Raw genomic sequence first — 26,851 nt, 5'->3', positions numbered from 1 at the left:
TTAGTGTGTTCAATAAATGTTTATCCTGTTTGGCTCGCGACCTAAAGTGTGCTTTGAATTTTGGCCCCATGTGCAATTGAGTTCGTCGCCTCTGCGCTGGAGGAACTGATGTATTTTAAGGTTGCTGTCACCAAATGTTACGGTTTGATTTTAAAACCTTACATTGTTACAGCCAGCTCACATTCATTGGCATGGCTCACATAAGCGATAGTGTAGGATAGTAAGACATTAGAAATAGCTAATGTATCTAAGCACTTTTAGGAGGAAAAGATGTAAATTTTACAAAATAATTCATAGAAAATACATGTAAAAATATCAAATCAGCAATGTCACTGGGCTATGTACATAAAACAAATTAAAGTAGAAATACTTATAAAATAAGCAGAAATTTTCAAAGTAAATTTAGATATTCTAATCCTTAAACACATAGAAAAGATGACTGATCAAATTATAATCTATAATATTGCATGTGTTCACTGCATTTTACTCAAAAAACAAAGCACAGAAAATTATAACATACACTGTACAAATGTTATAATAATAGACAGCCGTCGATCCCAGGGGGTAATGGGTTTGTGCCTCTGGTGGACTGTGTCCTCTCCAGGGTGCAAGCCTGGGCGGGAAGATTTGAAGAATCGGCTATTGCCCATGCAGCGGGTTCATCCTCTCCCTGTCACTGATGTAGCCCAAGGGAAGGGCAAGTGTCGATACAGCTTGGCACCAGTGCCGTCGCAGAGTTGCCAGAGTGAAGGTGCAAACATCATCAAACTGCCTAAGGGACCCGGGCTCCGGATTTCTTCCTTGGGGTTTACTCGCGAAGACTTTCCCACGGGTGGGTATGGTTACAAGGCAGCAGAGGTTTACAATCAGTTTTCCTTCTCCATACATATCCATACAAATGGCAAATATGTGTAGTATTCTACTTACATAATACTCCTTCTGCTTCTATTTTCGACTGAAGCTGACTACATATCACATTTCACTGTTTTAGTTCCTGAGAAGTACAGCTCAGTGGAAAAATGGCTTAATGGATTCATTCAACAGGAAGCAAACTTTCAAAGTGCAACTATGCTTAAGAGCTTATTCTCTTTTCATTGCCTTATGGTGATTTTGTACACAGACTTACTTAGTATTTCAGGTGTAAAACAGTGTCACTCCTTGATACTCAAGACTGATCTTGCTGATGAGATTTATCAAAGCACTAATAATCAATATGTGAAGCCATTAACTTCAGATAAAAGCAATGGTGAAGAGTTCAACAAAGTGCCAGAGTTAAAACTGCGTTCTTATTTTACCCAAGAACTGAGATTATTAAAAGCACAATACTTGCTTTCAAGTTATCACAGAGGAATGTCATAGTTCTTTGTGAAGGATGTTGAAGTTTCATGGTTGCACAACAGAACATCAGACAGTTCAGACATCATATCACAAACTGATGGTTCCTCGATGTAAGTTCGAAGTTAGCGGAGCAGTCTTCAAACCTGAGTAACAAATTTTTTAAGCTGTTAAAGAAGAACAAATAAATTTTCACAATCATGATGAGTGTGGCTAAAAAGAAGTCAATGTTTGAAATCAAACCTACCATTTGATTTCCTGTGTTACGTACCCTGTAACTCGGTCACTTACCAGCAAAAATAGAGAGGTCCATTGAAGTCTGTTGGTACTATTTTTAACAGTATTTATTGATAAAAATACACAAAAATAATATCAATGCAAACATACAGATAATATACATCGTCAATACTAAATCTAAAAGCGCGGGTATAATAATAATCAATAAGAAATAGCTCTATCGTTGTCTAGGGGATAATGTATTGTCCAATGGAAATATAAAAGTCACTTTAGTTCATTCAGGCTGCAGCCTTTGGTTGGAGTCAAGAGAGAGAGGTTTTGGAACTTGCCAGAGTTTTTCCTTTTTATGATGTCGATCCTTCGAAATGTCGTTGGTGTCCTTTTCCTTTTAGTTAAGCCGTCTTCCGTGGTCAGTCCCGCCAATCCCAGGCAACGGGAAAGGACGCACGTGGGCCCCACTGGCTGTTGCTATTAAATGCTGTCACAGGATTTCTAGCGTTTCTCCTGTTGATCTAAAGGGGTTGTTCCCCAGACCCTCTTTTATCCTTACTCACGGGGTCTCAGATGTCAATCAGGTTGGGATGAGGCCATCCCTCAACCAGCCCACTATTGGTCATTTCCTGAGGGCTTCGATGAATAGCACAGTACTCAATACACAATTCCGTCTCCAAGAGACAATGGCGGTTTCCCGTGGCTTTGTATCGTTGAGGAACCAGGACATTCCAAACCCCTTGTGGATTCTGTGTGTCTTTCTCTCATTTCCTGGGTCTCCTGACCTGAATTAATAGCAATCTTGTGATTCTCAAAAAGGAGGGGGCTACTTTGTACCCTTCGGCCCCTCAGAGTTGGGGCACAGGCGTAACATCCCCTTTCTTCAACGCGTTTTTACCATCGGTAAAAAGGAAGTAATACAGAATCTTACAGGATTTTAGAATCTAACACAGTACAAAAGTTTTTTTTTCTACAGAGTAATACAGTTATACATTCAATTCAGCATCTAAACAGTTACTGATTACATTGTCACTTCCTTTAATATCTTAACATCTTGTACCTTACTAAAGTCTTGTAGCATCAGACTCCAATTTAATAACCACCTATTTTTTCTTTCCTTCAGCAAACAAAAACTAAAGAGTTGTGATTTTAGCTTACGTGTATACTACAAAAGTTCATGCAAAATACTAATCTTTATGTTACTTTCAAACTTAACAGTCAAGCTTCCATGGGGGTTGTCTTTATTATTCACATGCTTTGTCGAAATCCCTTAAAACCGGCTTCTGCTATTTAAAAATGGTGTCCCATTAACCCTCGCCTCTTTTCCGGTTAATTCCCCCGTGGTGAGCTTGTGCACCCTGGCGAAATAGGCTTTCACCCGCTCCTTTCATAGGAGTTATTTTATCAACAATGTGTTCCAAACTTAGACCATCTTCCGAATTTCCACACAATTCTTTAATTTTACGCAAGTTGCTAGTTTTCTCTTCAGGACCCTTCAGGCTATTAGTTCTCAATGCCAGCGATCCCTCTTTGTTCAAACAGCATTTCAAATTCTGCAGTTTCACACCACACTCTGGAATAACAATAGCGTGTGGGGCCCCTTTACCTTCCAACTCAACCTGTAATTGATTCACAGGCTTTGTGGTACCAAGCCATTGTCTCTGTAGCCTGATTGCTGCTTCTGACATCAGTCCAGACTTTAAATTTTCTTCAGTCAATTTGGGAACTACACTTTTCCCTTTTCCTTCAATAATAATATTCACCTCACCACCTTTGGTCTCCTCACTAACTTTTAACACACCTTCGAGCACAAACACCTGGGAACTCTCACTTCCCACTATTACCAAGGTTAACCCTTTCTTCACTGAACCAAGTCCATCTGACCCACAAGGACTGCATTCTTTTTCCACTGAATCAAATACCTCAGACTTTTCCTGAGCTCCATTACTAGGTTCAGTACCACGTGCATCCACATCTTGGACACACTCAAACGGGACATTTGCCTCTTCCAGGCTTTCGATACCTGTACCCGGTTCAAATTCTAAATTCCCCTGATCCTCCCAGCTACTCTCTGGGCAACTCCCTTCCGGAGTAAACTCAACCCCACGGGCTGAAACAACCTCATCTGCCAACCCAGCAGACTTCTTCAAGGTAATGGCATCCTTTTCATCTAGGACTGCCCTCATTTCATTATCGGGAACACCTTTAGAATTTTCAACTTCTTCAAACAGTTCTACCAAACCAGACAGATCATCCATGTCCAACCCTGGACCTTTTAACAGCTTTATCTGTTTCTCATTTTTATTTCGTGTCTCTATAAATTTTCTCCTCGCTAAGGGGAGGTCTACCTCCTCTCCCTTACTCTCTTTCACTTTACTACTCTTTGTTTTACCACCCTCTAAACCCTCGTGGTACAGGGTCTGTAAAAACGTCTCGGCCAAATCGATACTGGCCGGATTTAAACTGCTCCCTTTCTCAGCTGCCTTTCTCGACATGCTGCGAGTGATCACGCATGCGGGATAGATCTTGGAATCTAGGGGCGGGACCTCCACCGGCTGTCTCGTCAGCTTCATTGCTGACCAAACCTTACCACCGGCTAAATTATTACCCAGAAGGACGTCCGCGTCAGTTCTCGGAAATTCTGATCGCACCCCCATTTCAACTGGTCCAGATACCAGCTCACAATTCATAATGATCCTATTCAAGGGCACCATTTCTGTCCCTTTTCCTATTCCTTTCACAGCTACCATTCCCGTCTTGCGACCAAAATCCAGTACCTTACTGCTAATCAAGGACATTTCAGCTCCCGTGTCTCTCCAGATCCGCACGGGAACTGGTGGGTCTCCCTCTCTCACAGACACGGTTCCGTTTGACATACAAGTCTCAGACCCTTCTCGTACTCTGTCTACCCGGGGCTCTCTTGTCGATTTACTGATTACCACGGCACATACTATAGGGACTGCTGCTTTCCCTTTTCCTGTCTCCTTCCTCGGAGCAAAGCACCTAGATGCAATATGTCCCCCCTTTCCACAATTAAAACAGGTCAAGCCCGGAAATCTCTGTCCGTCTTGAATCTCCCCCTCAATCTTACCACTAGCTCCCGGCGGGACCTCTGCCTCAGCCGGCGGGCTTTCTCTATCATTCCCACAGTCTCTCTGGTAACTTTTATTCGAGGAAAACTTTGTCTTGTGGGTTAGGGCATATTCATCTGCGAACCTAGCAAATTCAGAGATGGACTTATTCGGCTTCTCATTCAAATACATCCGGATATCCTCCGAAACACAACCTTTAAATTCCTCAATCAGAATTAACTCCCTGAGATGCCAAAAATCCTCTTCCACTGTTTCTGCTGTACACCAGCGATCCAAGAGCACACCCTTCTCATAGGCAAACTCGATATACGTCTGATTCCCCCCTTTCTTTAAATTTCTGAACGTTTGTCTATACGCTTCAGGTACCAATTCGTAGGTCCGGAGAATGGCTGCTTTTACTTTGTCATAATTCTCCGCCTCTTCCTCCTCCATGGACAATGCCGCATATGCCCGTTGTGCCTTCCCTTTTAACACACTTTGTAACAATGCCACCCACTGCTCTTTGAGCCACTTCTGATTCACTGCCACCATTTCAAAAAGCAAGAAATAACTATCAACATCCGTCTCCTCGAATGGAGGTACTACCCTCAACTCCCGACTAACATTAAACCGCTCCTCTCGGTCTGACCCTTGAGCTCCTCACTCTTGCCTTAATTTCTCCATATCCAAGTCATGTTGCCTCTGTTTCTCTGCCTCCCTCTCCTTCTCGGCTCTTTCCTTTTCTTTCTCAGCTGTCTCCCTCTCTTTTTCAGCTGCTTCCAGCTGTTTTAACTGAATTTCATGCTCTCTTAGCTCTGTCCTGCTCTTTTTTCACCTCTAACTCCTTTAGCTGGAGCTTATGCTCCCTTTTCACCTCTAACTCGTTTAGCTGGAGCGCATGCTCCCTTTGTTTGCCGGCTCTTTCTTTCTCCTTCTCAGCTGCTTCCAGCTGCTTTAATTTAATTTCATGTTCCAACCTTAATTTCTCCAACTCTAACTGAGCCGTCCCACTAGCTGGTACCTTTTCAGGGATATTTTCCAATACCTCAGCTGCAAACACATTCTTCCCAATATAATACTGAGTTATGGCCCTTCGCACGTCCCGCTTTTTCATTGACAACCTCACCTCTGCGAGGTTTAGTCCCTTCGCCATATTTATCAAGTCCGATTTGGTGGCCACCTCTAGCGCATCCAGAGTCGGGTTTTCTATAAATTCATCCATGTCCATCTTTGCTGGTTTCCCATCTGGCTACCCGCGTACCAGATCCAAGTTTGGACTTACAAGCCCGATTCACTGGCCTCCCAATTTGGTATCAAATCCCGAGACAAGAACCCCAAGTTGTTAAGTACCCCGTAACTGGGTCACTTACCAGCAAAGATAGAGAGGTCCATTGAAGTCTGATGGTACTATTTTTAACAGTATTTATTGATAAAAATACACAAAAATAATATCAATGCAAACATACAGATAATATACGTCGTCAATACTAAATCTAAAAGCGCAGGTATAATAATAATCAATAAGAAAAAGCTCTATCGTTGTCTAGGGGATAATGTATTGTCCAATGGAAATATAAAAGTCACTTTAGTTCATTCAGGGTGCAGCCTTTGGTTGGAGTCAAGAGAGAGAGGTTTTGGAACTTGCCAGAGTTTTTCCTTTTTATGATGTTGATCCTTCGAAATGTCGTTGGTGTCCTTTTCCTTTTAGTTAAGCCGTCTTCCGTTGTCAGTCCCGCCAATCCCAAGCAACGGGAAAGGACGCACGTGGGCCCCACCGGCTGTCGCTATTAAACACTGTCACAGGATTTCTAGTGTTTCTCCTGGTGCGTCTAAAGGGGTTGTTCCCCAGACCCTCTTTTATCCTTACTCACGGGGTCTCAGATGTCAATCAGGTTGGGATGAGGCCATCCCTCAACCAGCCCCCTCTGGTCATTCCCTGAGGGCTTCAATGAATAGTACAGTACTCAATACACAATTCCGTCTCCAAGAGACAATGGCCGTTTCCCGTGGCTTTGTATCGTTGAGGAACTAGGACATTCCAAACCCCTTGTGGATTCTGCGTGTCTTTCTCTCATTTCCTGGGTCTCCTGACCTGAATTAATAGCGATCTTGCGATTCTCAAAAAGGAGGGGGCTACTTTGTACCCTTCGGCCCCTCAGAGTTGGGGCACAAGCGTAACACCTGCTTCTTCACTGAACTGTCGAACTAAAAAAAAGAAAATAAATTATTGTTATTTATGTTACACTAATTTGAAGTAAATTACTATTTCATGATGTAAAAATAATCCAAATTATTTTCCTTATTGTTCTTATACTCCTAATCATGCATACTAAGAGTAGTAACAATGACAGTAATAATGAATTCTTACATTTTCTGTAATATTCAGGTATTTCCAACAGTAATGGGATGCAAAATTGATACAATTTTGAGACTGGGACCAGGCTACAAATAATATGTCACTCTCTTTCAATCAGAAATTATGTTAACAATTGATCAGTTTAATTGTCTCAAGTAATAAATAATCCAGGTGAAATTAATTCAAATCCGAGCCTCACAAGATTTATCTCTATCTACTCCCCATTCTGATCTTTCACTTCTTCCCACCTGCCTATTCTGGTTCCACTCCTCCTTCGCTTTTTCCAATGGTCCACTTTCCCCTATCAGATTCTTTCTTCTCCAGCCCTCGACCTTTCCCACCCACCTGACTTCACCTATCACTTTCCAGCTAGCCTCTTTCACCTCCCCCCTCACCACATTTGTTTTCTGGTGTCTTCCCTCCTTCCTTCGCAGCCCTAAAGAATGGTCTCAGTCCGAAATGTCAACTGTTTACTCTTTTCCACATACGCCGCCTAACTGACTGAGTTCTTCCAGCGTTCTGTGTGTTTGCTTAAGATTCAATCTCCTTTAGAATATTGTGGAAAACAAACAACTTGCTTATTCATGTCCTTTAACAAAGAAAACATACTACTCTTAATTGGTCTGGCTTTTTTTTATCTGACAACATTCCTACGTTATTACCTCAACTATCCTATACACTGGCAAGTCACTCAATTAACTGCTAAAACACACACAAACACTCACTCAATGCAATGAAGGCCAGCATGTCAAAGTTCAAAAGTTAAAACTTTATTATTAAAGTACGTACTATCACCATATGTACTACTACCATGAGATTCATTTTCCTGTGGGCACTCACAGTCAACACAAGGAAATACGACAGAAGCAGTAACAATCTACACAGAAAGGTGGTCAAACAACCAATGTGCAAAAGAAAGCAAACCTTGCAAATGCAAAAAAAAGTAATAAATAATAATGAGAACATGAGTTGTAGAGTTGTGGAATCAGTTCAGTGTTGAGGTGTGTGAAGATATCCACACTGCTCCGGAGTTTGATGGTTCAAGGGTAATAACTGTTCCTGAGCCTGGTAGTGTAGGACCAAAGGCTCCATAATTTCACACATAAATTATGTTTTTAAAAGCTTCTTTTCTTTTTTATAGAATGCTCTCTCCAGCACCATTTTCTTTACCCAATACTACATCAATACTTGGTGCACTGTACATGATGGTAGTTTAATAACAGAATCAGACCCTGCAGAAGGTAAATCAGAGCTTTCCAGGGTGTCTCATCTGGTGAGTCTTTAGGTGAAAGTGTGAATATGGTGAAAAGATCTGCACATTCTGAGGCCAGGATTTGGATTAATTGATTATATAATTTATCATGGTTTATATTGGTACTTTATCTACCTATCCCTGTAAACATCCACTGCAGACAGGACTTCAAATCTGCTTGTGTTTGGAAGGCAAATGCACAAATACATACACAGCCCTGCTAACAACTTTGACCAGCCAGCTGTAGATCATAAAAATTGGCAATCATTAAAGTTTTCAGTCTTTCACAGATTATGAAATTATATTTTATATTAATCATTGATTATCTATGCATAATTTTACACCAATGATTAATACTTTGAGTTACAAGAATTCAGAAGTTTGCTGAAATATTGTACCTAGATGGTTCTTCCTCCGGAATTTCAAAAGACCCAGGAGGAATATTCCAGCTGCAAGACCTCCAACAACGATACCTACTGCTGTGTGGGATTTTCTCTTTCTTCCTTCAGTGTGTCGATTATTAATTGGCTGATCTGTAACATTAAAAAAAAGCAGGAAAAAGCCATAAATTTCACCATCAATCTTCATAAGAAAACTGATGTAATTTGCTTATACACACCACAATTTTAAAAATCTGTCATATTGATCTCCAAGCAAAACTGTGATTCCATAACCACCCTGGAACAAACACCCTCGAGAGCTAAATATAGCCTCTAAAGCATAACAAATGTAAGAAAAAGAAGAATGATTGGAACAACCAAAGTATAACAACTTCCCTATCATTCAATGAGATTGTGGCTTTTATCTCAGCTGTATTTTCATACACGTTCCCCATATCTCTAAATACCCAAACTTCTATTTATCTCAAACATGGAAATATTTGGCGACTCAACTTCTGCAGTCTCCATGGGTTGACTAGCTTCTGATGAAGTCCTTCTTCTCATCTGGGTCATGAAAGGACAACCCTGAATTTTGAAACTGATGCTGTGTCCAGACACTTCAACCAGGGAATATCAACAACATATGAAGAACCGTGATAATTTTGTAACTTCCAATGAGATCAACACTGATTTTTGTTAAATTTAAGGGAGCTTAGGTCAAAACCCCTATTCTAGGAATTAACCTTGTTACCCATTGCTCCAGTCTCTCTACAGCAAACCCATAGGCAAATAGTATTCCAAATGTTGACTCACCAGGACCCTCAATAATTGGAGCAAGATGGCCCCATTCGTGAAGTCAAATCATCATGCAATTAAAACCTAATAAATAATTTGGCTTCCCACTTATTGCATCATATGGAAATTAAATTTCAGTGATTTGTATCAAATGATGTGTACATTGCTCTAAACACCAACAGTTTTCAACTTATCACTAGTTAATGGTGGAGCAGGTTTGACAGGCCAGATGCCATCATCATGTTTCTATTTTTTATGTTCATATATTCAATTGTTTCCCTCCCCCACCACTCCCATCTGCTCTCTGTACCTTCCCCCTTTGATTCCGCATCTGCCTCTAAGTCAGCCTTACCTGAATTCACCTATCACCTGCTAGCTCTTGTTCCAGCCTTCTCTTCACCCTGTAATGGTTTATATCTCTCCTCTTTCAGTCCAGATGGAGGGGCTAAACCTGAAATATCAACTGGCCATTTTTCTTACAGATTCTATTTGAACTATTAAGTTCTTCCAGCTTTTTCTAGCTAAGACTGATCACTGCAGCTCCCCACTTGTCATGCCTCCCAGACTGAAAATATCCAGTATATTTGTAATTTTTTTGTCTATATCCCAATATTCAGACTCGGCCAGTATATTGCATCTTGTGACATATGCTAAAATTTGCTTTGTTACACCCACTCAAGGTTCTTCTGGAAATCCAAATATACCAAGTCGGCAGCATTAAGAACCAGAAATAGTGTAGCAATTAGTTAAATAATCACTTTCCTAATCATGAAAAAGAAGATTATGAACATACTTGAGATACTGTTCCTGGCTTTATATTTACGCTCTGCCTCATTCCACACAGCACAAGTGTAGATACACTCCTGGTCAGTTTCTGATGTTATAATTGGAAGTGTGCTGGTGAAAGAGATTAGTCCGTGAGCAGTTTCGTTTCCTTTGGTTTTTGAGTTAAGTGTGAGGTTTTTCCCATTGACGGTCCAATGAATCTGATCGGAAGGATATCCAGTTGTTTCACAACTGACCACCATGGTCGTTTCTGTCAAATTAATTAAGGCCAGTTTTGGCAAACTGTAGGGAGCTAAAAAGACAGCATTGTATTATTTGATAATATTGGCCAATCTTTCATTATTCCAAAATCTGCCATCCCTGCCATAGTATTCCAGCATGGCCACTGAAAATCAAAGCTCTTAACACTTAATAATGGCTGAACGCAACCCAATTGCTGTCACAGCACAGGTAGTCAGCAGGTCTCACAGAATAGATACAGCAACCAGAGAGACCCTGAGCTCTGCCTCAGAGGCTTTCACTTTCATAAACATTCATCAAGGTATAAATATTATTGTATTGAAAAGCTGAACTTCATACCTATGCTAAACAACTAATTAAGGAAAATATAACCATCCCATGCTTGACAGGCCAGATGACATCATCATGTTTCTATTTTTTATGTTCATATATTCAATTGTTTCCCTCCCCCACCACTCCCATCTGCTCTCTGTACCTTCCCCCTTTGATTCCACATCTGCCTCTAAGCCAGCCTGACCTGAATTCACCTATCACCTGCTAGCTCTTGTTCCAGCCCTTCTCTTCACCCTGTAATGGTTTATATCTCTCCTCTTTCAGTCCAGATGGAGGGGCTAAACCTGAGATACCAATTGGCCATTTTTCTTACAGGCTCTACTTGAACTATTAAGTTCTTCCAGCTTTTTCTAGCTAAGACTGATCACTGCAGTATCCCACTTGTCATGCCTCCCAGACTGAAAAACACCAGCATATTTCTAATTTTTTTGTCCATATCCCAATATTCAGACTAGGCCAGTATATTGCACCTTGTGACATATGGTATAATTCCACTCAAAGTTCTTCTGGAAATCCAAATATACCAAGTTGGCAGCATTGAGAACCAGAAATATTGTAGCAATTAGTTAAACAATCACTTTCCTAATCATGAAAAAGAAGATTATGAACATACTTGAGATACTGTTCCTGGCTTCATATTTATGCTCTGCCTCATTCCACACAGCACAAGTGTAGATATGCTCCTGGTTAGTTTCTGATGTTATAATTGGAAGTGTGCTGATAATAGAGATCAGTCCTTGAGCAGTTTCTTCTTTTTTGGTTTCTGAGCTGAGTGTGAGGTTTTTCCCATTGACGGTCCAATGAATCTGAGCGGAAGGATATCCAGTTGTTTCACAACTGACCACCTTGGTCGTTACTGTCAAATTAATTAAGGCCAGTTTTGGCAAACTGTAGGGAGCTAAAAAGATAGCATTGTATTATTTGATAATATTGGCCAATCTTTCATTATTCCAAAATCTGCCATCCCTGCCATAGTATTCCAGTACAGCCCCTGAAAATCAAAGCTCTTAACACTTAATAATGGCTGAACACAACCCAATTGCTGTCACAGCACAGGTAGTCAGCAGGTCTCACAGAATAGATACAGCAACCAGAGAGACCCTGAGCTCTGCCTCAGAGGCTTTCACTTTCATAAACATTCATCAAGGTATAAATATTATTGTATTGAAAAGCTGAACTTCATACCTATGCTAAACAACTAATTAAGGAAAATATAACCATCCCAGGAGACATTTTTCATTCCTTTGAATGGATTCTGCTATGCTTACACCAGCTTTAAGCTGCAAAGCGCTGGGTACAGATTCCTTGAGGACACTCTTGGTGCAACACAGGGGCAACCACTGCCTGTGGGGTATGCCACTACGATGGAGAGATATCGGTTAATTCTCAGCATTAATACCAAGGGATCCTTGCCAGCATATGTTGATGCAACAACACCAAAAGTAGGTAATCTACTCAGTGGTACAGTCATCCACCATGAATGGATACTTTCACCCTACCAGTTACCTGGTGAGTTTACTAATATAAGTGGGGGGGGGGGGGAATTGGCTTCAGTGAAAGTGATATGATTTGGGACATTCAGGAGATTTAAAACCTGTTATATGAATGCAAAGTTTTCTTTGTTTTTACAGATACAATTCTCATACAGTATTTATTTACCTACTGTAACCTTCTATCTTTTTTTCATAAATGAAGTCTATTTTTGTAATAATAAAAGCAAAACAAAGGTGTTTTGGGGAAGTAAAACTGCATTTTGCGTCAGTTAGAATGAACCAGTTTTTGAAATGGAAAAAACAAGGAAAGTATACTGTTACTCACCTTTAACCACTAAAACGATGTCAGCTTCCTGATATCCCAGATCTGTATCCAAAAAGTAATTATATTTCCCACTATCTGAAAGTTCTGTTTTTTGAAGTACCAGCGATACATTTTGTGGATCCGGAGAAAGTAATTTAATTCGATCCTGAGCTTTCCTGGGATTATGACTTCCATTAAACTTAAAAACTGGAGTAACATTTCCATCATCTTTTCTCAATTCAATGACTATGACTTTGGGTTTACTTGGCTCTGACGTTGTCAGGTTGCATGGCAATATCGTGTCCTCGTTAAATATTCCCGTCACCGTCTCCTCGCACTTCAAAGTCACGAACTCTGCAAAACAATACATTCCATCATCTTCTATTACTATCGTCAGTGTTGAATGAGCTAGTGACTGAAAAACGATTTACTACTTACTGCGTTCAGAGTAAACGTTTGCACACAGCACCAAGTAAAAATATATCTGTAGGTTTAAATCCATTTCCAGAATTCCCTTCATCTGCCTGCCGATTTAAACACAATATACAATAAATGTTTAAACATCAGAAATCGGATGTTTGCCAGGAATTTCAGATAATGTAAATTCCAAGTAGGTTACAAAAAGGTAAATTGCATCAACTACATTCGATTCCTATATATGTTTGATCAATCAGAAAACCTCGTATAAGTAACCCACTGGTTTTCTAGTTTGCCCTACGTTCAGCAGACTCTCCGCGACTGCGGACATTCGCTGCCTGGATCAAAATGTTAATGCAAACACAGAAAACCAGTAGAGCTAAAGCAACAACCAAATGTTGGAATCTACAGAGGGCGACGGATTTGCCATTTCGATCCACTTGAGAAAGCTGCAAGAGTCTGCAATCACCTGTGGAGAAACCGCGGAGCCAAACTTACCAACGCGCCTCACGCTGTCCCCCCGAGAGCCTGCGGAATTCGTATTCGATTCGGCGGATTGGGGACTTCTGTTTCCTGGACTTTCAACTTTCTTGCTTTCTGTTTCAATCTGAATGGCGAGGACGGTGGTGGCGATACCGAGTTTCAAGTCTATAAATAACTACTGTACCGAAGATTTATGCCTGACATGCAACTTTTTAAAGTTGTACGGCTGTTAAACTTGAAGGTAACCCGCAGCCTCTTCACCAGCAGCTCACTCGGAAAAGAAGTGTCTTTATGAAATGAAGGTCAATGGCGTGCTGCGAAAACCGAAACTAATGCGGGAAATACCCGGGACGGTAATTTCAGCAAACCCGACCCTTTCTTGTAAGAAGTATACTGTCCCCAGCTGGACTTTCTCTTTATTACACCGCTCCGGCATTTGTTCCAGGGACATTGTCTAAAGTCCATCTTCCAGTTTTTATTTTAGTTTTCTTCGTCAACGTCAATTAATATTGTGGACTGACATCGCAAATATTTACATTCATAACGAGCACAAAATAATCATTTCCACATTCTGAGCGTTGGTTTGGATTGCAGCGATGATCTGTACTGGCAAGGAAAGCTCTTTGTGGTTAAGTGAGCCACACACAAACAAACAAAGCTGTAGACTGAACAGGCTTCGAGCAAACGTAAAGGGAGGGGGCTGGTGGGAGAATCTCTCAAACCTCAAAAAAATAAGATTTTAATTTTGTTTTAAGTTAGTACAATGAGAGCAGTTGATCAATATCAGCAATCAATATACAAGATTAACTCCCCGTTGCTCCTTTATAAGGTATCTCCGGTACCTGATGAAGTGACCACTGAGTGTATGTTTGTGGTTTTTTGCTGCTCCAACCCATCAGCTTCAAGGTTTGATGTGTTGTGGGATCAGTAGTTCTGTAAACCACTGTTGGAACACATTGTTTATTTGAGTTACTGTCGCCTTCCTGTCAGCTTGAACCAGTCTGGCCATTCTCCTCCGACCTCTCTCATTAACAAAGCAATTCCACCCACTGAACTGCTGCTCACTGGATTTTTTTTAAAAATTCAAGCTATTCTGGATAGAGTTTTGATGTGCATGCAAATCCCAGGGGATCAGCAGTTTCCGGGATACTCAAAGCCACTCCGTCTAGCACCAACAATCATTCCACGCTCAAAGGCACCTAGATCAATTAGGCTACGGTCAATTATGGAAAACCCTGAACATCCTCTACATAGCACCATCCAGAGACAGAGAAGCAGTTTCAGCGACAGGTTACTGTCGATGCAATGCTCCTCAGACAGGATGAAGAGGTCAATACTCCCCAATGCCATTAGGCTTTACAATTCAACTGCCAGGACTTAAGAACTTTTTTAAAGCTATTATTAATGCTTTTTGAGTTAGTGATTTAGATGCATATCATATTATTACTGAGTTAAGTATTGTATGTAATGAGTTTTTGCTACAACAAGTGTATGGGACATTGGAAAAAATGTTGAATTTCCCCATGGGGATGAATAAAGTATCTATCTATCTATCACATCTCTTCTGTTTGGCCTTTTCTGATTGGCTGCCATTGATTAGTGGTGTTCTGCAATATTTGGTTTTGGGACTGCTTTTTATCACAATATATGTCAATGATGTAGATGATGGACTCGATGGGTTTGTGGCCAAGTGATGATACAGAGGTAGGTGGAGGGGAAGGATATGTTGAGGAAGTAGGGAGTCTGCAGAAGAACTTGTACAGGTTAGGAGAATGGGTGAAGAAGTGGCAAATGATGTACAGTGTAGGGAATGGTATTCTCGTGCATTTTAGTAGAAGGAATAAAACTGTAGACTATTTTCTAAACAAAAAAAATTCAGAAAGCTGAGGTGCAAAGGGACTTGGGAATCCTTGTGCAGGATTCCCTAAAGGTTAACTTTTTGTTCAAGTTGGTGGTAAGGAAGGCAAATTAAATTTTGAGAGGATGAGAATAAAAGCAAGGATATAATGCTGAAACCTTTTAAGGCATTGGTCAGACTGCATTTGGAGCATTGTGAGCAGCTTTGTGTCTTATCTTGGAAAGGATAAGTTGGTATTGGAGAGGGTTCAGGGATGGTTTGTGAGAATGCTCCTGGGAATGAAAGGGTTAATGGCTCTGGCCACCAAGGACAACTTCTGTCCTGCTGTTATAAGACAATTGCATGTTTCCCCAGTATGATAAGATGAACCCTTGACCTCAGTCTGCCTCATTATGACTTTGCAGCTTGTAGTCTATCAGCACTGCACTTTCACTGTAACACTATTATGCACACTGTTACCGTTTTACATTGTAAGACCTCAATGCACTTCTGTAATCAACTGATCTGTATGAATTTTGTGGAAGGCAAATTTTTCTCTGTACCTTGGTACACATGATAATAGTAAACTGATTCCAATTCTAATTCTTCTCTATTGTATGCCAACCAGACCTTCAAACAAAATTCCAGGTGCTGACTTACCCACCATTCCTACCAGTGTACATATCATTAACCTTACATGACACATATTATGGTAGATGACTATTACCCGGATTGTCTGTGTACCTACTTGCCCACGTTCTATACTGTATACCTGAACTGTTGCCTTAATCATCAACCCTAACAGCCCTAACACACTGTAAGCATTGAATGAGATAATTCTTGGTATTGTGCCCTGGGCTTCCACATCTGTTAAGAGTCTAAGCTTATATGGATTGTAGAATGGGTCTGAACATGGATTTTGGAAATAACAAAATAGCTTTCACATTAATTTTCTGACTGAAAAACCTGCCATTACAATAAAATCATTCTGAATACTGTCTGAAATTTGGAGTTTTTTATTTTAAAAGTTAATTATTAAAGATATATTACATTTCCACAAAGTTAAGTAATCGAACAGAAAGGATTTATTTTTCTTATTGACTTCAGCTGTTCTGTGCCTTGATCGTAATCTTCAGAAAGTCAGGCTTCATCCTGTCTGCGTCTTGGAAAATTCTCTTAAAGTTTTCTGTTGATAACTTTCAGTTCAGATTCCAGTTCAATTATTTGGATGCAGAAAGAATAGCATGATTAGCTGATTAAACTGTGAGTTATCAACACAGGAATCTGGTGAAAATATATTGACAATAGTGATTTTGCTAATTTAAATGAATAATTATGTTAATTGACAAGAGTAGATTGATGGCAGAATCTGGCTCTTTTTTTGAGAATTAACTTGATTTACATATTCTATTTTCTTTGTCATCTGTTGGAGAAAAAATAACTCATCAGTTGAAGGATGGAATTAAAGTAACAGGAAACAAATACTTTGCATTTAAAGAGAAGTACATGAAGGACAGACAATAGGTGCAAGAGTAGGCCATTCAGCCCTTTGAGCCAGCACCACCATTCAATGTGATCATGGCTGATCATCCACAATCAGTACCCCGTTCCTGCCTTCTCCGCATATCCCTTCACTCTGCTATCTTTAAGAGCTCTATCTAACTCTTTCTTGAAAGCATCCAGAGAATTGGCATCCACTGCCTTCTGAGGCAGAGCATTCCATAGATCCACAACTCACTGGGTGAAAAAGTTTTCCTCAAGTGTGGTTAGTGAGATCAGAGAGTGGTACGCTAGTATTCTAGTTCAGGGATGGCCAACCTATGGCGCCTGTGCCAAAAGTGAGCATTGGCTGATTAGAAGTGCCGCAATGAACAGTGGGAAAATGAGTTCTTATTTATAGCGGGTCCATCAGGAAAACCATTGTGCATTGTTTCTGAAAACACTTCCTCACACAATAGAAGACATGATCTTAATAGACACAATAAAACACAACATCAGACTGAAATAGAATGGAAACTGAAGCTACTGCTTGGGTTTGAGTTACGGAAAGAATATATGTTTAAGAAAAAGGAAGAAATCAAAAGAAGACAAAATATATGTGTTAAAAGTCTCATTAAGGTAAGTAATGTTTATCTAGTTTTTTATACTAAATCAATACATCATGTAAAAATGCCAAATATGTCTATATTAACATATTTTTTACAAGAATTGAATGGGGGTATAAGAGTTGTATAGTGTGGTGTGTGGCCAAGTGGTTAAGGCATTGAACTAGTGATCTGAAGGTCGTGAGTTCGAGCCCCAGCCGAGGCAATATGTTGTGTCCTTGAGCAAGGCACTTAACCACACATTGCTCCAGTCCACCCAGCTGAAAATGAGTACCGGCAAAATGCTGGGGGTTAACCTCGCGATAGACTGGCGTCCTATCCGGGGAGGGGGGGGGGGGGAGGGAGGTCTTGTACTCTCAGTCACCTCATGCCACGGAAACCGGCATAAGCACCGGCCTGAAGAGCATATAAGACTCGGGACAAGAGTTGTATGGCACATCAGAACTCGTGCGTGAAAAAATTGACGCAAGGAATATAAAAGATTGGCCACCCCTGTTCTAGATCATGTTGATACTAAACATCAGGAGGAATTGGGGCTGCTGAAGAATATTATGCTGAATAAATCCCCAGAGCTTGATGTGATCTATCCCAAGTTATCGGGAGAGGCAAGACAGGAGATTGCTACGGCCTTGACAGAGATCTTAGTACCTCTATATTGACAGGCCCCCGGGGAATGGAGAATAGTCAATACTGTTCCTCTATTTTTGAGACAAACCAGCAAATTAGAGGCCTGTGAGCCTTACACAAAATTATTGGAGAGAATTGTTATGGATAGGATCAAATTGCATCTGGAAAAAGCAAAGACCACAAGTCACAGGAGCAGAATTAGGCCAATTGGCACATCGAGTCTACTCCATCATTCTATCCTTTGGAGGAGGACATGTATCACAAACTTTATTGTGCTTTTTGAGGTAATTGATAATGGCAAGGCAGTAAATGCTATAGTAAAGCTGTGGATAAGATTACTTGTGGTAGGTTAATCCAGAATACTAAGGCCCAACAGATCCATGGAGACTTGATAGGTTGGATGCAAAATTGGCTTGGCCATTAAAGAGAGTATAATTATGCAGGGGAGTTACTCTGGCTGGAGGTCTGTAGCCAGTGACGTTCCACAAGGGTCAATACTGGGTTCTCTATTATTTATGATTTATATAAATGATTTGGATGGAAATAAGTGGTTGATGAATAAATTTTTAAGCAATGCAAAAACTGGGGGAGTTGTGAATAGTGTGGAAGGAATCAGTAGGATATACACCAATTGGAAATACAGGCAGAGAAATTGCAGATGGAGTTTAGATAGATAGATAGATAGATAGATACTTTATTCATCCCCATGGGGAAATTCAACATTTTTTTCCAATGTCCCATACACTTGTTGTAGCAAAAACTCATTACATACAATACTTAACTCAGTAATAATATGATATGCATCTAAATCACTAACTCAAAAAGCATTAATAATAGCTTTAAAAAAGTTCTTAAGTCCTGGCAGTTGAATTGTAAAGCCTAATGGCATTGGGGAGTATTGACCTCTTCATCCTGTCTGAGGAGCATTGCATCGACAGTAACCTGTCGCTGAAACTGCTTCTCTGTCTCTGGATGGTGCTATGTAGAGGATGTTCAGGGTTTTCCATAATTGACCGTAGCCTACTCAGCGCCCTTCGCTCAGCTACCGATGTTAAACTCTCCAGTACTTTGCCCACGACAGAGCCCGCCTTCCTTACCAGCTTATTAAGACGTGAGGCGTCCTTCTTCTTAATGCTTCCTCCCCAACACGCCACCACAAAGAAGAGGGCGCTCTCAACAACTGACCTATAGAACATCTTCAGCATCTCACTGCAGACATTGAATGACGCCAACCTTCTAAGGAAGTACAGTCGACTCTGTGCCTTCCTGCACAAGGCATCTGTGTTGGCAGTCCAGTCTAGCTTCTCGTCTAACTGTACTCCCAGATACTTGTAGGTCTTAACCTGCTGCACACATTCTCCATTAATGATCACTGGCTCCATATGAGGCCTAGATCTCCTAAAGATCTCCTAAAATTTAATCTGAATACGTTTCAGGTGTTGTACTTTGGGAGGTCAAATGCACAAGGAATTTGTTCAGTAAATAGCAGGAAAAGATGAGCATTATTGTTCTTAGGGATATTGAGGAAGAAGTCAATAGCTCATTGAAAGTGGCAACACAAGTTATTAAGGTGGTAAGGAAGGGATTTGGCATACATGCTTTCAGCATTTGGGGTGTTAAGTATAAGCATTGGGAGGTCATATAATTTCCCGTATCCACCTCCAATGGGATCCCACCACCGACCATATCTTTCCTTGCCCCACTCTTTCTGCTTTCCACAGGGATAGTTCCCTACGTGACTCACTTGTCTATTCATCCCCCCCATCCTTTCCCACCGAACCTCCTCCCGGCACTTATCCTTGTAAGCGGAATGAGTGCTACTCCCTGCCCTTAAACTTCCTCCCTCACCACCATTCAGGGCCCCAGACAGTCCTTCCAGGTGAGGCGCCACTTCACCCGTGAGTCGGCTGGTGTGATATACTGCGTCCGGTGCTCCCGGTGCGTCCTTCTATATATTGGTGAGACCCGATGCAGACTGGGAGACCGTTTTGCTGAACACCTACGCTCTGTCTGCCAGAGAAAGCGGGATCTCCCAGTGGCCACACATTTTAATTCCACATCCCATTTCCATTCTAATATGTCTATCCGTGGCCTCCTCTACTGTCAAGATGAAGCCACCATCAGGTTGGAGGAACAACACCTTATATTCCGTCTGGGTAGCCGCCAACATGATGGCATGAACATTGATTTCTCTAACTTCCATTAATGCCCTCCTTCGCTTCTTACCCCATCCCTTATTTTTATATATATATATATCTCTCTCTCTATCCCCCCCCACCCCCTTTTCTCTCTGCCCCTCTCACAATCACTCCTTGCCTGCTCTCCATCTCCCTCTGGTGCTCCCCTCCCCCTTTCTTTCTCTCTAGGCCTCCTGTCCATGATCCTCTCCCTTCTCCAGCAGTGTATCCCTTTTTCCAATCAACTTTCCAGCTCTTAGCTTCATCCCTCCCCCTCCTGTCTTCTCCTATCATTTTGGATTTCCCCCTCCTCCTCCCACTTTCAAATGTTTTACTATCTCTTCTTTCAGTTATGTTACGCCCGCAGCCCCCTCCTTTGTGAGAATTGCAAGAGCCCTATTGAGTTGGGTCAGGGAACCCAGGAAATGAAAGAGAGACGTGCAAAATGCCTCGTTCCCCAGCGATGTAAAGTCTCGGGACATATCCATTGTCTCTTGGAGACACATTTGTGGATTGAGATCCTATGCTACGTGAGAGCCCTCGGGCAAAGTGGGCTGGGTGAAGGGGAGAGATTGCATCATCCCCCAACCTGATTGACATCTACAACCCTGCAAGTCAGGATAAAAGAGGGGATGTAGGAACGGCCCCTCAGACGCACCAGAAGAAACGCTAGCGATCCCGTAATAGCAGGAAGCCATTTGAAGGAAGCCACGTGCATTCGGTTCCCTTGCCAGGAGCTGGTGGCTGATACCACAGAAAAAACTTTGAACTAACAACGGGGAACCAACTCCCCCGACTCAACGGATCGGCCTCATAAAAGACCCGGGCAAGTTTAAAACCGTCTCTGTCTAAAAACCCAAAGAGCTGCATCTTGAATGACATTGACTCTTATTTTTCCATCAGACAATACAGTATCCCCTGGACAAACGATAAAGATATTTCTTATTGATGATTATTATTATACCCACGCTTTTAGATGGAGTATTGATGACGTATATTATCTGAATGTTTGTATTAATCTTATTTTTGTGCCTCGTTATAAATAAAGACTTTTAAAAATAGTACCATCAGGCTTCAACGGACCTCTCTATCTTTGCTGGTAAGTGACCCAGTTACGGGGTTCGTAACAGTTAGTCCTGACGAAAGGTCTCGGCCTGAAATGTCGACTGTACTTCTTCCTATAGCTGCTGCCTGGCCTGCTGTGTTCCAGTAGCATTTAGTGTGTGAGGCAGATTATTATCTAGGCAATGATAAATTGGGAAAAGGAAACGTGTTTCAAGTGGGTGCCTTTGTACATTGATAGTTGAAGCAAGCAAGTATTCAAATTAGATGATTTTCATCGCAAAAGCAATGTTGTCATCTTGGTGAAAGCCCAACTGGAGTTTTGGTCTCCTTATGTGAGAAAGAATCGGTTTGTCATGGGTGGAGTGAATAAATGTTAATAGAGAGATCTCTGAGATGGAATGACGATTGTATGCAGAGAGATTGGCTCAGTTAGGCAAATATCCACTTTAATTCAGAAGAATGACGTTGGACTTCCTAAAAGCCACACGCTCAAAAAAACTAACAGGACCAAATAGAGGCTGAGGAGTGCAGAAGAAGGGGTCATGGCTCAAGATATGGTGTATACCATACCGAGATCAGGAGAATTATACACACAGGAGGGAGTAGAGGCCAAACCATTAAATATATTCAAGAGGGCAGGTAGATGTATAGAGCAGGGGTTCCCAACTCTTTTTCTGCCAGGGACACCTACCATTAACCAAGGAGTCTGTGGATCCAGGTTGTGAACCCATGGTTTAGGAGGATCAAGAGAAATGGGAATGCAGGAATACTGGAGTGAATGATCATCCATGATCATGTTAGATGGTGACACAAGCCCAAATGTCTGGATGGCATTTTTGTCCCCTGTGTTCTATGTTTCATAGTTTTCATGTCAAATGGACCAAATCCCATTCAGTCATTACACCTTGCTGATCTGAATAGTTCATTTTTAAGCAATGCCTAGCATTTGTTATACATGCATTTAAGTAGTTTCCTGAACTTGTGTTTCTCTCATTTTAAGACATAGAAACATAGAAAATAGGTGCAGGAGTTGGCCATTTGGCCCTTCGAGCCTGCACCACCATTCAGTATGATCATGGCTGATCATCCAACTCAGAACCCTGTACCTGCTTTCTCTCCATACCCCCGATCCCTTTAGCCACAAGGGCCATATCTAACTTCCTCTTAAATATAGCCAATGAACCGGCCTCAACTGTTTCCTGTGGCAGAGAATTCCATAGATTCACCACTTTCTGTGTGAAGAAGTTTTTCCTCATCTCGGTCCAAAAAGGCTTCCCCTTTATCCTTAAACTGTGACCCCTCGTTCTGGACTTCCCCAACATCAGAAACAATCTTCCTGCATCTAGCCTGTCCAATCCTTTTAGAATTTTATACGTTTCAATAAGATCCCTCCCTTCTAAATTCCAGTGCGTATAAGTCTAGTCAATCCAGTCTTTCTTCATATGAAAGTCCTGCCATCCCAGGAATCAATCCGGTGAACCTTCTTTGTACTCTCTCTATGGCAAGAATGTCTTTCCTCAGATTAGGGGACCAAAACTGCACACAGTACTCCAGGTGCGGTCTCACCAAGGCCTTGTACAACTGCAGTAGAACCTCCCTGCTCCTGTACTCAAATCCTTTTGCTATGAATGCCAACATACCATTTACCTTTTTCACCGCCTGCTGTACCTGCATGCACACCTTCAATGACTGGTGTACAATGACACCCAGGTCTTGTTGCACCTCCCCTTTTCCTAATCGGCCACCAATCAGATAATAATCTGTTTTCCTGTTCTTGCAACCAAAGTGGATAACCACACATTTATCCACATTAAATTGCATCTGCCATGAATTTGCCCACTCACCTAACCTATCCAAGTCACCCTGCATCCTCTTAGCATCCTCCTCACAGCTAACACCGCTGCCCAGCTTCGTGTCATCTGCAAACTTGGAGATGCTGCATTTAATTCCCTCGTCTAAATCATTAATATATATTGTAAACAACTGGGGTCCCAGCACTGAGCCTTGCGGTACCCCACTAGTCACTGCCTGCCATTCTGAAAAGGTCCCGTTAACTCCCACTCTTTGCTTCCTGTCTGCCAACCAATTCTCTATTCACATCAATATCATACCCCCAATACCGTGTGCTTTAAGTTTGCACACTAGTCTCCTGTGTGGGACCTTGTCAAAAGCCTTTTGAAAATCTAAATATACCACATCCACTGGCTCTCCCCTATCCACTCCACTAGTTACATCTTCAAAAAATTCTATGAGATTCGTCAGACATGATTTTCCTTTCACAAATCCATGCTGACTTTGTCTGATGATTTCACCTCTTTCCAAATGTGCTGTTATCACATCTTTGATAAGTGACTCTAGCATTTTCCCCACCACCGATGTCAGACTAACCGGTCTATAATTCCCCGGTTTTTCTCTCCCTCCTTTTTTAAAAAGTGGGGTTACGTTAGCCACCCTCCAATCCTCAGGAACTAATCCAGAATCTAAGGAGTTTTGAAAAATTATCACTGATGCCTCCACTATTTCTTGGGCTACTTCCTTAAGCACACTGGGATGCAGACCATCTGGCCCTGGGGATTTATCTGCCTTTAATCCCTTCAATTTACCTAACACCACTTCCCTACTAACATGTATTTCCCTCAGTTCCTCCATCTCACTAGACCCTCAGTCCCCTACTATTTATGGAAGATTATTTATGTCCTCCTTAGTGAAGACAGAACCAAAGTAGTTATTCAATTGGTCTGCCATGTCCTTGTTCCCCATGATCAATTCACCTGTTTCTGACAGTAAGGGACCTACATTTGTCTTGACCAATCTTTTTCTTTTCACATATCTATAAAAGCTTTTAGTCATTTTTTATGTTCCCTGCCAGCTTTCTCTCATAATCTTTTTTCCCTTTCCTAATTAAGCCCTTTGTCCTCCTCTGCTGGTCTCTGTATTTCTCCCAGTCCTCAGGTGTGCCGCTTTTTTTTTGCTAATTTATGTGTTTCTTCTTTCGACTTGATACTATCCCTAATTTCCCTTGTCAGCCATGGGTGCACTACCTTCCCTGGTTTATTCTTTTGCCAAACAGGGATGAACAATTGCTGTAGTTCATCCATGCAATCTTTAAATGCTCACCATTCCATATCCACCATCAACCCTTTAAGTATCATTTGCCCGTCTATCTTAGCTAATTCACATCTCATACCTTCAAAGTTACCCATCTTTAAGTTCAGAACCTTTGTTTCTGAATTAACTATGTCACTCTCCATCTTAATGAAGAATTCCACCATATTATGGTCACTCTTACCCAAGGGGTCTCGCACGACAAGATTGCTAACTAATCCTTCCTCATTGCTCAATACCCAATCTAGAATGGCCTGCTCTCTAGTTGGTTCCTCGACATGTTGGTTCAGAAAACCATCCCGCATACATTCCAAGAAATCCTCTTCCTCAGCACCCTTACCAATTTGGTTCACCCAATCTATATGTAGATTGAATTCACCCATTATAACTACTGTTCCTTTATTGCACGCATTTCTAATTTCCTGTTTAATGCCATCCCCAACCTCACTACTACTGTTAGGTGGCCTGTACACAACTCCCACCAGCATTTTCTGCCCCTTAGTGTTATGCAGCTCTACCCATATCGATCCCACATCCTCCAGGCTAATGTCCTTCCTTTCTATTGTGTTAATCTCCTCTCTAACCAGCAATGCTACCCCACCTCCTTTTCTCTTCTGTCTATCCCTCCTGAATATTGAATATCCCTGGATGTTGAGCTGCCATCCTTGGTCACCCTGGAGCCATGTCTCTGTGATCCCAACTATATCTTATTCATTAATAACTATCTGCACATTCAATTCATCCACCTTGTTACGAATGCTCCTCGCATTGACACACAAAGCCTTCAGGCTTGTTTTTACAACACTCTTAGCCCTTATACAATTATGTTGAAAAGTGGCCCTTTTTGCTTTTTGCCCTGGATTTGCCTGCCTGCCAGTTTTACTTTTCACCTTACTACTTTTTGCTTCTACCCTCATTTTACACCCCTCTATCTCTCTGCACTTGTTCCCATCCCCCTGCCACATTAGTTTAAATCCCCCTGAACAGCAGTCGCAAACGCTCCCCCTGAGGACATTGGTTCCAGTCCAGCCCAGTTGCAGACCGTCCTGTTTATACTGGTCCCACCTCCCCCAGAACTGGTTCCAATGTCCCAGAAATTTGAATCCCTCCCCCTTGCACCATTTTTCAACCCACGTATTCATCTGAAATATCCTCCTATTTCTACTCTGACTAGCACGTGGGACTGGTAGTGCCACGAAAGACCATGAAACTTGCTCGAAACTTTTTGCTTTCTCCACCGTTGGCTTCTGATACACATTTATTACAGATTTTATTCTTCCCAACTTCTTAAAACCCTCTCTCTTTCTCTCCTTCAAGTACCTCTCAATATCCATCACTTTGGACTTTTTTGGTGCTTGGGAGCATATAGGGATTAAAAATATGGAGGTGTTAAATTCCTTGAAACATGCAAGTTTGGATAAATCTCCGGGACCATATGAGATCTATCTCAGAATGCTTTGAGAAATAAAGGACAAGATTGCTGGGGCACAGATGGAGATTTTTGCATCTCTACTAACCATAGGCTCGATATTAGAAGATTTATGTACAGCTAGCACTGTTCCTATGTTTAAGAAGTGCAGAGACAAGTCAGATAGCTACAAGCCAGCGGTAGGAAAATTACTGGAGAAAATACTGGCACAGCATTTATATACAGTTGGAGAAGCAGGGACTGGTTAGAAATACCCACCATGGCATCGTGAGGGGGTAAATACTGTCATAGTAATTTGATTGGGATTTTAGGAGGTAGCAAAGGAGGTCAGTGAAGGTAGGGTGAGAGATAATGTCTGTATCTACCTTAGCGAGATGCTTGACAAGATCCTGCTGAACTAAAGTTAAGCTATTTCAGATTCAAGCCGAGCTGGCTAATTGGATCCAAAATTGGCTGAATGAAACAACACAGAGTGGAGTGATGGGAGCATGTTTTTCTGACTGGATGTTTGTGGCCATAAAGATATCATAGGTATCTGAGTTGGAAGCTTTGCTTGTTGTCCATATCATTGACTTGTATGTGAACATAGATAATAGGCATAGATAAGATAGACAGACTCTTTTCTTTCCCAGGGTAGCAATGTCAAGTACTGGAGAAAGTGCATTTAATATGAGAAAGGGAAGATTTAAAGGAGATGTGCTAAGCTTTTTTTTTAAGCAAAGATCATGAAAAGTTCCTGGACTGAGCCGCCTGGGTTCATAACAGAAGCAGATATGGTAATGGTGTTTAAGAGTTCGTTAGAAAGACACATGGATAACTGGACAATAAAGAGATATGGGTTATATACAGACATGCTCAGAGGTTTAGTTCATTTCAGCATCAGCAGATATCACGTGCTGAAAGTCCTGCTCCCATGCTGTACTGTTCTATGCTTTGTTTAAGAGTGAATTCTTGATGTTGCAACTGGACAAAATACTGTTTAAGCCACACTTGGAATATTGTGTGTAGTTCTTTTCACCATAGTGCAGGAAAG

At 41.4% G+C, this 26,851-nt stretch overlaps 1 protein-coding gene across 1 annotated transcript in view; it reads right to left on the bottom strand.

The window, feature by feature from the left end:
- Positions 1–5,447: 5,447 nt before the first annotated feature.
- LOC140714622 (opioid-binding protein/cell adhesion molecule-like) overlaps positions 5,448–26,851 on the bottom strand; it is a 71,871-nt gene continuing 50,467 nt past the window's right edge. The window contains exons 6-9 of the mRNA XM_073025976.1: positions 11,390–11,674; positions 10,211–10,495; positions 8,641–8,775; positions 5,448–6,839 (exon numbers count right to left, since the gene is read on the bottom strand). Of these exons, the coding sequence (XP_072882077.1) occupies positions 6,790–6,839; positions 8,641–8,775; positions 10,211–10,495; positions 11,390–11,674 (755 nt within the window). The 3' untranslated portion in view covers positions 5,448–6,789. The remainder of the gene's footprint in view (positions 6,840–8,640; positions 8,776–10,210; positions 10,496–11,389; positions 11,675–26,851) is intronic.

The sequence above is a fragment of the Hemitrygon akajei genome, chromosome 22, assembly GCF_048418815.1.
Source record: "Hemitrygon akajei chromosome 22, sHemAka1.3, whole genome shotgun sequence".
Taxonomy (NCBI): domain Eukaryota; kingdom Metazoa; phylum Chordata; class Chondrichthyes; order Myliobatiformes; family Dasyatidae; genus Hemitrygon; species Hemitrygon akajei.
Note: the sequence above shows the minus strand (reverse complement) of the source record. Positions and strands in the feature narration are given on the sequence as shown.